The sequence below is a fragment of the Anopheles marshallii genome, chromosome 3 (genome assembly GCF_943734725.1).
Source record: "Anopheles marshallii chromosome 3, idAnoMarsDA_429_01, whole genome shotgun sequence".
In the NCBI taxonomy this organism is placed as follows: Eukaryota; Metazoa; Arthropoda; class Insecta; order Diptera; family Culicidae; genus Anopheles; species Anopheles marshallii.
Window position 1 is genome coordinate 65,552,781 of NC_071327.1, and position 12,982 is coordinate 65,565,762.

The following is a 12,982-nucleotide window of genomic DNA, read 5'->3' on the forward strand; positions in this document are numbered from 1 at the left end:
CGCTCTCTCCCTCGGGTTGCTTTGCTAGATGCGCAAAACGGCACACATAAAATATATGCGCTGCGGGAACAGCACGGAAAGACCACGACAACCACATAGATACCGTGAAAGAGACCGTTGTTGATGGGGGGGAAAATGCTGGGATGCTGTTCCGGGATGTGGAACAGTTTTTGACGATCCCAGTCGTGGACGGGGTTGAATGGGAATGGGGGGAAGAGGGGAGAGAAACCACTTATGCCCGAGAAGAGAACGGTTTCATTGTGCCCTTCTTAATGCTTACAGGTCACCCTCACTGGCGGTGTAAAGGGGCAAAAGGGGGAGGATCGGGGAGGGGGTGTTATGCGAACGAGCGTAATGCGAATGTAATTGCATGTGCATGTGCATAGTACACGATGGAGGGGTAGATATTTGTGTTTGGTAAGGAGGAGGAGGAGGAGGAGGGGGAGGGGGAGGCGTAGAAGGGTGAGGGATTGGGAAGAAGGTGGAGGACGCGCTGTTGTGTGAGCATTACTCAATTATTTCGTCCTTTTGTGCCCGGTCCCGTGGGTCGCCGTACGGGAGAAGAAACACCGGGCCAGAAACGCCAGCGAACCTGCCGCGCGCACTTTAATAGCATTCCGCGATGAGCGCTGCGACGTCACCAACGTGTGGATTGATAAATTGATGCGAAACGTATGCCGCGCCGTGTAAAGTGTGCATTCGGGGTGGAATATGTTGTTGGGCTCCGGGTTGCCGTCTGTGTAATAACGTTCGGCCACCGTTTTGCGACCGAATAGTTGCAATGTTTGCTGCGCACATAAACGAGGTGTTTGGTGCAGCAATGCAGGGGCGATTCGGGCGATGGATTCGGTAGGAAATGTTCTTAATTGTCCTGTCACGCGTGTGCCCGTGATGGCTATTAAAGGTGAGAATTTTAAAAAGGCCCGCTCCGAAGCGAACGACACGAAAAAGCACTAATTTAGGGATTTAATCAGGTCAACAAAACACTTTTTTCTTCCCCCCCCCCCCACTTCGGGCGAACAATTATCATCGGCAAAAGAGTATAACAGTTTTTGGAACGTGTCCAAAACCCATTAGTAAACAATCCACCAAACAATCAATATGGTGTGGTGCTCGCTAGTGTGACGATGGGGCTTGACTTATTTCATTGGCATAAATCGGCGCCTCCCCCCACCGTCCCACCCTCCCCATCGGAAAACCATCTTCCGAATGACGCGATACATGTGGAGACGCGCAGTAAAACGCACACACGTCCGCAGGCGGCTTTTGAATGTGGAATGTATCCACGACAGACGCTGGATTGCAAGCAGTACAGCAACGAAGCGTGGGGCAGAGCACGCGAGAGGCAAGGTAGATTGTTTGTTCTCCCATTCTACCCTACCCCCAACAGCCAGGCGGAAGGGGAAGGGTTCCCGGCGTCATGTCGCTAATTAACTCCCAGAGCCGCGCAGTGAATGTATTATGCTTGCTAAAACAATTAGCCAAATGGTCGTTATTGCACATTTAACGTTTTAACGTACCGCCGATCGGTTTCCCCCGTCGGTCGGCGCCCCTTGGCTAGCGGATTTGGTACATCATTCTCACTGTCTCGCTCTCTCACTCTCTCTCTCTCCACACTCACACTCTTCAGCTATTTATCTCTCACTTTCATTCCGCGCTCTCGCGCTCTCGCTCTCACTTTCTCTGTCTTGCTTGTTTCATCTTCCGTTCGCGGCAGCCTATTAATGGTGAACTTATTTGCTGCTATGATTTATCATCGAAATATTATTGCCTCCCTCCGTTCCGGCTTTCTGGCGCATCGTTTATAAAGGTGCGGAACGGATTGATAAGTTCCCTTTTCGGTGCAAAATCCAATGTGGTGTCATATTTACTTACCAAAACGTTGGCGATGCTGCAGCAGAGGGTGCAATAATTATTTTCTTTGGCTGTTGTTGCTGTTGTTATGTTGTTGCATTTTGTATGTACTGCGATGTGTGAACAAAGATCTAATCTACAGTCATTTCCCGAGTTACGCGACACTCGATTTACGGTAATTCGAGATACACGAATCTAAAAACTTTGACAGTTCGTGTAATTTTGAATGTGGAATTGAATTTTTTTTCGTCAAATTTCCAAATTTCGTCAAATTGTAATTGTCAAAATTGTCAAATTTCGTTATTTTGTAATGTTATAACAATTAGTTTTGGTAAAAATTTACTCTTATTATCGAAATAAAAGTAAAAATATCAATTAACAATATTCTTCGTAACGTGAAATGATGGAATCGATCACTGAATACTAAACTAAATATTACAAAATAATATTATTGAAACAATTTACGCAAAATTCTCTGGCACGATTTGCGTAGTTTGCGTAATTATATGATTCTTTGCTTCAAATCAAATCAAAGCCTTTTTTTGATGCCGAAGGATCGCTTTTACTAATTTCATTTGAACGCATATTTTTGTAGGAAGTGAATTCAATTCATTTGTTTCAATTGATATATGATGTTTATTGTCTATTTTCTGCTGAAAAGTCTATTTTTATTGATCTGTTTATTGGTTTTATTGGCCGTTCACGGCAATATTAAATAGAGGCCATCGGAATCGATTCCAACTCGTTCGACCGGAGTTGGAATCAACTCGTTCAGTCGACCCGTAAGTGCAGCTAATTCTGGTTGGCTCTACATATATTCAGATAGTGCAACGATTTCGGTAGCTGCAAGAGCTGTATAAAAATCAAAACAAGTTCAGTAAGTTCGACACGAACTCGCTGCATCGACGGGTTGGAGTTGCTTATGTTTTCTTGCGCCTATCGGCTTCCGACTCCAGGCCTACTAGATCTAGCCGACGAGTTGTAATTTCACTCCTTAATAACCTGCCTAGTCGAGGAGGGGAGTACTACAACGTTCTACGTGTGTACGTTTTTTTTCTCCTTTGTCCAAGCAAGTTTTTATAAAGCGGTTGAACATATTTTAGTTTGCCATTAAATGTAGAAAAAAAAAATCAGTTATATGAAGTAACTTTTCTAAGCAAGTGAGTTTGAAATATTTTTTTAAACGCTCTCGTCGAAAATGTACCTCATCAATGATTTATAACGAAGCGGATACGAACTTATCATTTCATCCGTCTCTGTCGCACCAACAGGCGGAGCGTGTGTGCGCGCACTTGTCCCGTACGGCCACTGTATAGGTGACTGTATTTACTGAGCTCGGTGTGTGCCGTAGAGTTGTGGTACAGCAGCAGCAGCGATGCACGCGAGCGCAGCATCCTTCCTCACCTACTTCATCCACCTCGTTCCCTTTTCCCCCTCTGGTTCCAGCTCGAGGAGAAAAAAAAACATACACACACACTCACTATACCACGGAGAACCATCCATCGTACGAAACGATAAACGATGCTGCTTCCGGATATTGTCCTGTTGTTTTTGGGATCCGCTCACAGGGAAGGTAGGGTAGGCGGGGGGGGGGGGGGAAGGTGGTTGGCAATGGCGGAGCAGGAGAAAGGGGCGGTAGAAGGGAAAGAAAGATACTTCACAAGCCATCAATTAACATCATAGGGTGCGCCGATGTTAAATGGTAATTGACTCATTTCGTAGCAAACACGCACGCACACACCCCACAGATTGCTTGTGCACGTGTGTGGGTGAGTGAGAGAGAGAGTGAAAGAGAGCGTTTATACAGCGTATATACGTATATATCATTCCGACCGAATCATTCGAATAATTTTGCCTGCTGTGATGCATCCTCCCCCCATCCCTCCACCACCTCGTCCACTAGCGTGGGAAAGGAAGGTGAAGATGGAGGAGAGGTTGATGGTTCGTCTCTTCCCCAACCCGGGCGAAGCATTCGGGCAAGCAGCATGCAAAGCGGGACTGACATTTCAAAAACGCAATCGAAAACGTACGTTTCAAATGTTCGAAGAAAATTGATGATGATGATGATGATGGGTGGTGAAGATGAGATACATCTAGCTGACCCCTCGTTCACACGAACACTCGCACGCAGCGCAACTAGATTGGAATGATTTCTCGTTATATTCCATTGCGGTTGCAGCAAAGGGAGAAGAATACAGCCCTACCGTATGCCGTATCATCCCCCCCGGGCCGAAGAAGGACATTTTGTTTCTGACATTCTTGAAAGTAAATGGGAAGTAAAGCATCTCGAAGGGAAGCATGCTTAAACTGCTCGGCAACGACGACGAGAACGCGCGGAAGCGAGTGCATCACCCGTCCACTTGGCTACACGGGCGCCCGCGGGTTTAGAGTGAAGCGTTCGAGAGTTCCATCCGGAGGATGCCAGCGGAGGATAGGACGAGTGCTGCTTAATGAAATTGTTATTGACGATTATGAGGGTGCAGTTTGGGGCACGGCCCCGCGGTGAAGGGGTGCAGCACCGTGATGCGCTCTTCCGGCAACGATGGTGATGACGATGGGGATAATCAATGATGGTGACATGCACACGGTGTGCGGAGAATGTGGTGAGACATTGTGACAGATATGAGCATGAATAAAAGATACATAAGACAATTAAATCGATATGCGAACAATCTGCTGTTGCAAATTTAACACTGACCAGGGGCACGCACACACACACACACACACAGCACGGAGCAGGCAGGCCGGCAACACACGGATAATTTCGATCTCGGCTCGGAGACGACGAAGGCAAGGGGACGGGGAGCTTGATATGGCCAGAATGGCCGGATAGGCTCCGGAGCGTTCGGCTCCATTTCTGTTTATTAATAATTGAATAAATTTTGCGTTCGAACGATAAGCGCCCCAAGGGGATGTTGTGCATTAGCCCCCGCAACTTTCTAGCCCCGATTCTAGCAGCGAGATCGTGTGTGGGACGATGCGAACGATACGCAGCGAAGGAATGTTAAGTTCCGATGAAGCATGCCAGCCAAACGGGATACGGCAAACGACCGTACCTTCCATCATATACCCCATTTTGCTGGCGGTTGCAAAATGGAGTTCGGTTTGTTTTGATACAACCTGGACACTTGGGCCGTGCTACAGACGGCTGCAGGGAGGTATTGGAAATCCGGACGAAATTATTGATCCGTGGTGGAGTAGCTCAAAGATCACCCCATTAAGGGGGAGGGCTTTCGATTTGGGTGGTTAGAGCCGGGTGAGTGAACAGCTAGCAAAAAGGGGGGGGGGGGGGGGGGGGGGGAAGACACAGCAAACCGGAGCCGATGATATGTTCGCCAAACACAACTTTATTAGCCGCTGTGTGTGTGTGTGTGGACACTTGTCAACTTGGCGTGTCAATGAATGCTTCACGGCGGTAGTTTACGGTTTGAATCGTTGTGTGCAAAGCCAAACATAAATTATTGGCCACTTAAAAGGCAGAATGTGTAGCGAGTTACCTTCTGGAAGTTGGTTTTGAATGCTTCAATTTAGTAATAATTATGGGCGCATTCGTGCGTTTAAATAGTTATGAGAATAATTGAGTAGTTTAAGCGGAATATTTTACTTAAAAATGTTACGTAAATATTTACTTAAGTTATGTTTCAAGTGTTTACCAAAATTATAGAATCGATCTTTCTGTTCTGTTTTTCAATTACGACGGAAAATTATATCATTCTAAAAATTATGGCAAAAATGGAAGTTACGTTTTGAGGGATTTTAGTACTTGGAATGACAGAAATAACGACCTCAAGTGAAACAAAATGCTTCATTCCGTTGCTGCACATGGAGCCGTCCAAAATATTTGATGAATTTATTTGATTTTTTTTTATAACATATTAGGACTATTACTGCTGCTAATTCCTCGCTGTTTGTTGATGAAAATTTTACTTTATTATAAGAAAATAAAAGGTGATTGCAGATGGATCATTGATTCATTAAGAGTATCAAGACACCAAGGATCGCGACACCCAGGGAAACAAAGGCGGAAGGAGTTGATCGATAAGCCCAAAAAGGATCAAGATCAAGGAAGGGACGTAAGGGACGAAAGTAGTTAGTGCAGAGTAAACTATCGAAGTCTTCTTCTGTTGACGCTCTCCTCGAATCAATCCATTGATGTCTTCATATGCCCGAAACTGAAGGCAGAGTAATTAAGTGCTTTCGGGGCGGTCCGGTGGTGTATTTGTAGCTGCGCCAGTCTTCACACGGACGGATCGGTCCAAAATCCCATCCGGACCAATCCGCTGCAGCAAGGTTTTGATTATCCGGCTCCCGTGGTAAACTAAGTCTAGACCTAGTAGTAGTCTAGTAAAATAAGACCTAGTAGGTCGTTACCCCAAAAAGAACTAAGGTCGTTAACTAAGAATTTATGAAATATCAGGTTGAAAAAGGCATCTCATATTAAACATTTTAGTTGGCAGTTTGACAGTTCATCAGGGTGCGCTAATGTATTAACAACAATTAATTAATAACAGTTTTTAAGCATACTAAACACACCGTCCATACTTCCACCCGTACCTGAGCGGTCCCGCGTTGCATAATGGTCCTAATGAATCGCAATAACACCGTGGCGTTGATGGGTAATAAAGCGAGCAAAAACGTTTTTTTCCTTGGCCGCATGAAATTTATTCAGCCGAATGGGAAGAGTTGAAGCAGATGGAATAATTTTACACCATGTATTTGACTTTCCTGTCATATTTATAGTGCCATCAAGTGGGTATTAATAGAAACATTTCAGATTTCATCACTCCGGCCTCGGTGGACATGAGTCTGCAGCTGAGGGGTTGTTTTACGGACGGCACGCCGAGTTTATCTCGTTATTGGTAGCATTAATATCAGTTGAAAATGGTTTGCTGTGTTAAGGTGTAGAAATTTGCTTTCCCATCAACATATTAAAGTTTAGTTTAGTAGAATGACGAATAGAGCAAGGAATTAATCAAGACGAAATTGATTAAATGCTAACAGACAAATGTAAACTAAGTAATTTATTTTAAAATACTTGTGTTATTCCATTTTTAAGGATCTGAAAATACTATTTTAGTGTACAATTTTCGTTAATTTATTCTTTTCCACTTGGTTCCTATCTTGCGATACCGTTGAAGTCACCAACTATAGGAATGCATCTACTGATATAAACGTAGACTTTGTTGTGTTTAATTAGTGTGTATTGCGTGTTGGTGTTGTAAAACTATTATCATGGTTCTTATTAGTAGTTAATTTATGTATTTCTTTTTTATATTGCAGAAAGCCGAAAACAACACGCAACATAATTGCGACCAAAGCCGATGATAAAGCAAAGGGACAACACAAAGAATTAATGTGATTTGAACGTATAACGAGCTTAAAGTTGAGTACGGCTGCAGAATACGCTGTACAAAAATGACCCAGGCGGAAGAGGTTCTGGAGGTGAAGAATCTCTACCACAGCAACGTACCGGACGAGCAGCACCCGCCGAACCACGGCGAAAAAGAGCATCAGCCACCGACCAACAACGAGTCGAACAATCACAACCACCCGGTACGATCGGAGAAGATCGCGGTAACAAACGGTGAACACGCCGATAATGCGGCCGGCCATGTTACCACCGACGGTGCCTCTTTCATCCGCGCCAGTGGCGACGCGACCAAACAGACCCAGTGGCACCCGCACGTGTACGCAAACCCACCGAAACAGCCGCCGACGCCGCACTCTATAATGGACATCCTGGGATGGAAAGGGACGGCGCGGGCGAAGTGTAGTGCCGAGGGTAGTCCGCAGGCTGGCGGTGTTCTGCAGGAAAATCACACCAAACCTTACGGCAGTGTTTTTGACGAGGCGTCAACGAAGGATGATGCTGGCGGTCATGACGTTTCTTCGTTTTACTACCGGCCGACTGATGTGGAGAAGCGGCAGGTGGTAGAGGACGAGGATATTACGGTGGATCGGGACGAGGACAGCGAGGAGGAGATAGAGGGAAAGGGAATGAATGTTGATCGTTCGCGACCGATGAGCCCTAACGATGAACCGCTCAATCTGTGCATATCAAAACCACCGGTGGAGTTCAGTGTGGCAGCACTAGCATCAACGGACGTAGCGATTTCTGTGGGAAGGAACACGCCCAGTGTGGGTCGCAGTTCGTTGGATCGACTGCACGAGCGGAAAATCACATCCGAGGAAGGTAATATTACTGTGCCAGGAGATGCTGTTGGCGACTTCCAGTTGAACAACTCCATTTGCTACATTTATTTGCAGATTCCACCCAAGAGTCAACACGGTCCTCCTCGGTGCATTATCATCAGCGACACACGACAGCACTTTCTGTCGCCACCCATCAGCAACGCCCGCGCAGTGTTGCACCCCTGCCAGCGTTAGCGCACTCGAGCGACGCAGACTCAGACATCTGCATGTCGAACGATGACTCCTCCACTGCCGACGGTCACTTTAGCGCGGTCAGTGATACTGTTGCCTCGGCCACCATGACCATGTCGACGCTTTTTTCACTTCCCAAACCGGCCGGTGGATCAACCGGCCCCGTGAACGGTGGTGGAACGGGGGCGGCACTGGGCGAGGAGGAATCGGCCAGTATCGCTAGTCACCACAGGCGCAAGAAAAAGGCACGCACCACGTTCACGGGGCGTCAGATTTTCGAGCTGGAGAAACAGTTTGAGGTTAAGAAGTATTTGTCGTCTAACGAGCGGACGGAGATGGCGAAGCTGTTGAACGTCACGGAAACACAGGTAACTTTGTTGGGGTCGAATGGGGTCGAATGGGGTATTTTATGCAATATATATATACTACAATGTTGGGTGGAAGTTGTTAAAAGAACTGTTAAGTCTCGCGTACTGTTAAGTAATCATTATTAACTCCTTATTACGAACAATTCCCTCAAATTGATGCGAATTCCTTAGAAGTTCGAGGACCAAGTCTATTTTCACCTTAGATATTGGAGAGGATTCTTTCAATATTATAGTATCGTTCAATCATTTCAAGAACTTTTGAAAGAATCGATTCAATCTCTTTCGACTGTGTATTCATTGGTACCGTGGAGATCCGCATATGTCGAACGAACGTCTTGGCACTTGTATGTTCGTAATTCGTTTAACTTTTTGGGCGAATCTTTGAAGGAAGACATTTACATAAGAAGACATAAGGTACCGTGTATCTCGGGGACTTTCTAGACATCGAGTTGATATCGACCCGATAAGATATTTTTGAAAGTCTGAGCTGAGTGAAGACGGAAAGACTTAGTGAAAACGCGATTCTTTCTCATAAAGATGCTCCTAGTGCATTGTATGAGGTGTAGTTCTCTATACCCTTTGTCTGAACTTCAGAGTACTAATCTTTCATTATGGATATACTCTCAGGATTTCCTTAAGGTTTTGAATGGGTATTGGATCAAAGATATTGGTAGATATTAGTAAATTCTTTCATTTCTTCTCAATAATCTCGATCAGAAATATTAATTAGATAAAAAACAATGCATTTAGACTAGTGGTGAATTCTCTGAGAAGAATCATTCTTTAGTGAGGAGTAAAAGAGTAAAATCTGGAATCGACTTTTAAAAGATTCAAGAGTTCTTTGAGCAGTGCCAGAACTCTTTGGAGGCCCTGAGCAAAATGGTAGTTTGGAAACCGATGACTGGATGTCCATAACTCCTTGGACAAGCTCCTTGGAGGTCATTCATCTTGGGTGATTCATAATTCTTAGAGAGTTCATAAATCTTTGGAATAGAGATTCAGCTCCATTAATTCAGTGAGAAGAATTCGAATTCTGAATCAGATTCACTCCAAACTAGTTTAGACATTAATTTTGCCAAACCAATTCAAGGCGCATCCCAAAATCGATTCACAACATTGTGCAGAAACACACCGCTGAGATCCACCCCTATGTAACGAGTCCATTAAGTAGCAGTAATTCCAACAAATAAACACACTTTCCCCAACGTCTGGTCGCGGTGAGTAAGGATTTACTCAAAATCACAGCCCCGACCATCCGGAAAACCATAAGATATTTCCGTCTCTTGTGGGGGTTTTTTTGGTCCTTTGAGGTTGCGTTAATCCTCCCTTCGCTCATTAGTTAATATCGCCGGTCCGACGCTACGAACGCTCGGCGGCTTAATTTGTTTTATTTATTCTATTCCGCCTCGTAAAACTGATTGACAACTTCTTCTGCCCCGATGGCAGCGTGCGAAGGGGGTTGTTGTTTCGGGTGTGTGTGTGTGTGTTGAGGTTACGGGACACATCGCACCGTGGAGATCACCGTTAACGCCTGATCCACACCGTGCAGTCGGCGTCGCATGGGTCGGCAAACATGAAACGAGACACTGCCTGGGGAACGCATTTATGATCGTTCGCCGTTCGCGTGCTGGCAGGGAAAATGGTCCCGACGCTACCCGGGGAATGATTTAGCTTCAGGCGCGTTCGACCGTTACCGGGACAAACACCATTTGTTTGGCGCATCCCGCGCCGTATCCGAACGGAACCGATAGGAACACAGTACCATGCGTCCCCGTTTCAGCATCCGGTTGCCTTGGTGATGGGTGTGTGTGTGTGGTGGAAAACAAAAAACGATGGTTTGATCCGGCTGATGCTGCTGGTCGTTGAGTGAGTGGACGGTAACACGATTGTCATTATCGTCGCTGTCAGTCGTAGAATATCATGGGCTACTGTGTTTGATGGACTGCATATATATGGTTACAGTCGGCGAAGTGCCTTAAGCTACCGCGCACGAAGATCACACCGCGCGTACACCTATACACAGAATGAACCACCGTTTACGTCCTCGCGCGCTGGCGTCCCCAGCTGACGAAGACATATTACGGGAACGTACAGGATATAAAATTAAAAATGAAATGTTTATTTTCTATTCCACCTCCCCCCAAAACAACCACCCCCACCTCCCCGCCCCCTTCGCTCGTTGAATTTGATGGACTCCCTCCAAAGTGATGTGTGTGTGTGTGTCTCGCTTTATCAACGTTTCGAAGCAGGCGATGATGTTTCGCCGCGTGATGGTTTTAACGGCTCCAACAATCATAAAAACGCGACAGTTATAAAAAGAAAATTTGAGTGTAATGTGTTATTTTTAGTACAATCCATCATCCGGCTCCTCTTAAAGAAGTAGTGTCGCTGTGTACCACCATGCCGGGAGGGAGGGGAAGATCGACACCCGGAGACCGCACACACACACACACACACGCCCAACGACACGATCATCGTCGCGTGAGGGGCTCATTTGTGTCATTCAAATGATTTTGACAACAATATTTTCTCAAAATCTGCCCCCGGACCATCACCATCGCACACACCTTCACGTACGCCGCATTCGATGGCTGGGATGTTTGTCATACGTTTGTGCGTGAGGAATTGGTCGTTTGGATGAAGTATCAACAACCCCGAACGAAATGGGCGAGATAATTAATCGCTCAGCACGGCTCTGTGCTGCAGGCGGAAAAGGAAGATTTACTCAAGAGCTTATGTCGAAGAAAAATGGGGGTGGGGGCCCCCTGAATGTGTTGATCCTGTGGGTCGCCATGGTGATTACTTAGCGTCACGCTTCCTGCTTTTTTTTTTGTTTGTATCATCACCCCTCCCCGGTACTTTATTAATGAGAGACTAATTTGTTTCGTTGTTTTTTTTTCTCGGATTGTGTTTTTGATTTCGTTCGCAGGTTAAAATATGGTTTCAAAACCGTCGCACCAAGTGGAAAAAGCAGGATAGTGCGGGTGGAGGAGTAGTCGGTGCTACCACCGGTACTGGGGACGTACCAACTGCCACCGTCATCTCCTCCACCTCCCATACGTCCCATACGCCAAAGGATGTTGCCAAAGCCGGTGGTGGACGGATCGCGAACGTTGGTACCAAATCAACCGCCACGGAACAGCCAACCAAATCACCGTGGATAAGCGAGCTGGAAAGTTTGCAGGAGCAGCAGCAACCAGCGCCACCGCTGCCGTCAATAAAATCACGTCCGTACCCAAAAACCGCTGGCGGTACCGCTGTAAAAAAGGGCTCCGCCGGGAGCGAACAGCAGAGACGCGGTGCGAGCAAACAGCTCGAGCGCCACCTAGCGGTGGCGGCTGGTAGCATCGAGCGTCGTAGCAACAGCAGCAGCAATAGCAGTAGCCGAAGCAATAGCACCCCTGTTGAGCACACCCACCCACAGATGGCGCAATCGGCATGACGTCCAAAGCGTGGTAAATAGTAAAGGAACGCGTACTGCTGATGGTTGATGATGTTTGTGCGGTGTGTGTCGAGTGTGTTTATTGTCGGGTGGAAGGTTTCACCTAGAGATTCCAGGTGTTATCCAACAACACATCCACAATGAATACACCATATCCCCGACGATCGTTCCACGCATCACCCATCGGGGGTGTCACGCCCAGTCCCATTTGTGAATGATATTAGTCTTTAAAATACTGTGCCATTTCTTCGAGGGGAAGGTGTCGACTCACACACTCAGCCCAATATTTTCCACGAGGGGGCGCTGTTTTTTTTTTCTTCGCCCAAAACGGGAAAATGCATAGGTAGAATGGTAGTGTGCGCGTGTGTGTGCTTGGTTCGCGAATTAATGGCGAGCGTTTAGTGAGATTCAGGGTAGTTAGAAGCAAAAGGACAACTAGCAGGAACACAGATTGCGTAATGAAAGATACAAATTGATAAGGGAAACAGCAAAAAACACACACACGGACGTATATGCTAAGATCACGGTAGCAAAAACCAGTATGGAAATAAAGTAAAAAGATGACTTTTATAGCGTGTCGATTGTAAAGCAAAACAAAAACAACCTTTTTGTTTTTTTTTTGTATTACACACACGGAAATGCTTGTGTCCGTTTGCGTTCCTTTTTTTTTGCATAAATTTGCTTTTTCTTTTCTTTTATTTTACTCTCGATTAATCGCGATGCGCGCGCGCATCGACGCCCGTTTACGCATCGTTTTCGCACTTTCGCGTTACATTTCAATGCACCAACTTGTTTTTGTAATATTACACTGCATCCCACCGTTTTACTGCCTAAACATTAACGATCTTTGCTGACTGACCTGGGTTTTTTTTGTAGTTAATTAGTTCCTTTCCTTATTGGGTTTGCCGCTTGGTTTTGTGCCACCATCTTTCAG

At 46.0% G+C, this 12,982-nt stretch overlaps 1 protein-coding gene across 1 annotated transcript; it reads left to right on the forward strand.

The window, feature by feature from the left end:
• Positions 1 to 7,269: 7,269 nt before the first annotated feature.
• Positions 7,270 to 12,048, forward strand: LOC128714448 (homeobox protein XHOX-3). Its single transcript, XM_053809323.1, has 3 exons — positions 7,270 to 8,047; positions 8,122 to 8,606; positions 11,536 to 12,048. Exons 1-3 carry the CDS (start codon positions 7,270 to 7,272, stop codon positions 12,046 to 12,048), a joined length of 1,776 nt encoding a protein of 591 aa, XP_053665298.1.
• Positions 12,049 to 12,982: the final 934 nt, after the last annotated feature.

What these genes read in the sequence shown, in the direction of transcription:
- LOC128714448 (XM_053809323.1), top strand. Translation starts at nt 7,270, where the DNA reads ATGACCCAGGCGGAAGAGGTTCTGGAGGTGAAGAATCTCTACCACAGC. An exon ending in GAAAATCACATCCGAGGAAG is followed by an intron (nt 8,048 to 8,121) that starts GTAATATTACTG and finishes ATTTATTTGCAG; the next exon opens with ATTCCACCCAAGAGTCAACA. An exon ending in TGAACGTCACGGAAACACAG is followed by an intron (nt 8,607 to 11,535) that starts GTAACTTTGTTG and finishes TTTCGTTCGCAG; the next exon opens with GTTAAAATATGGTTTCAAAA.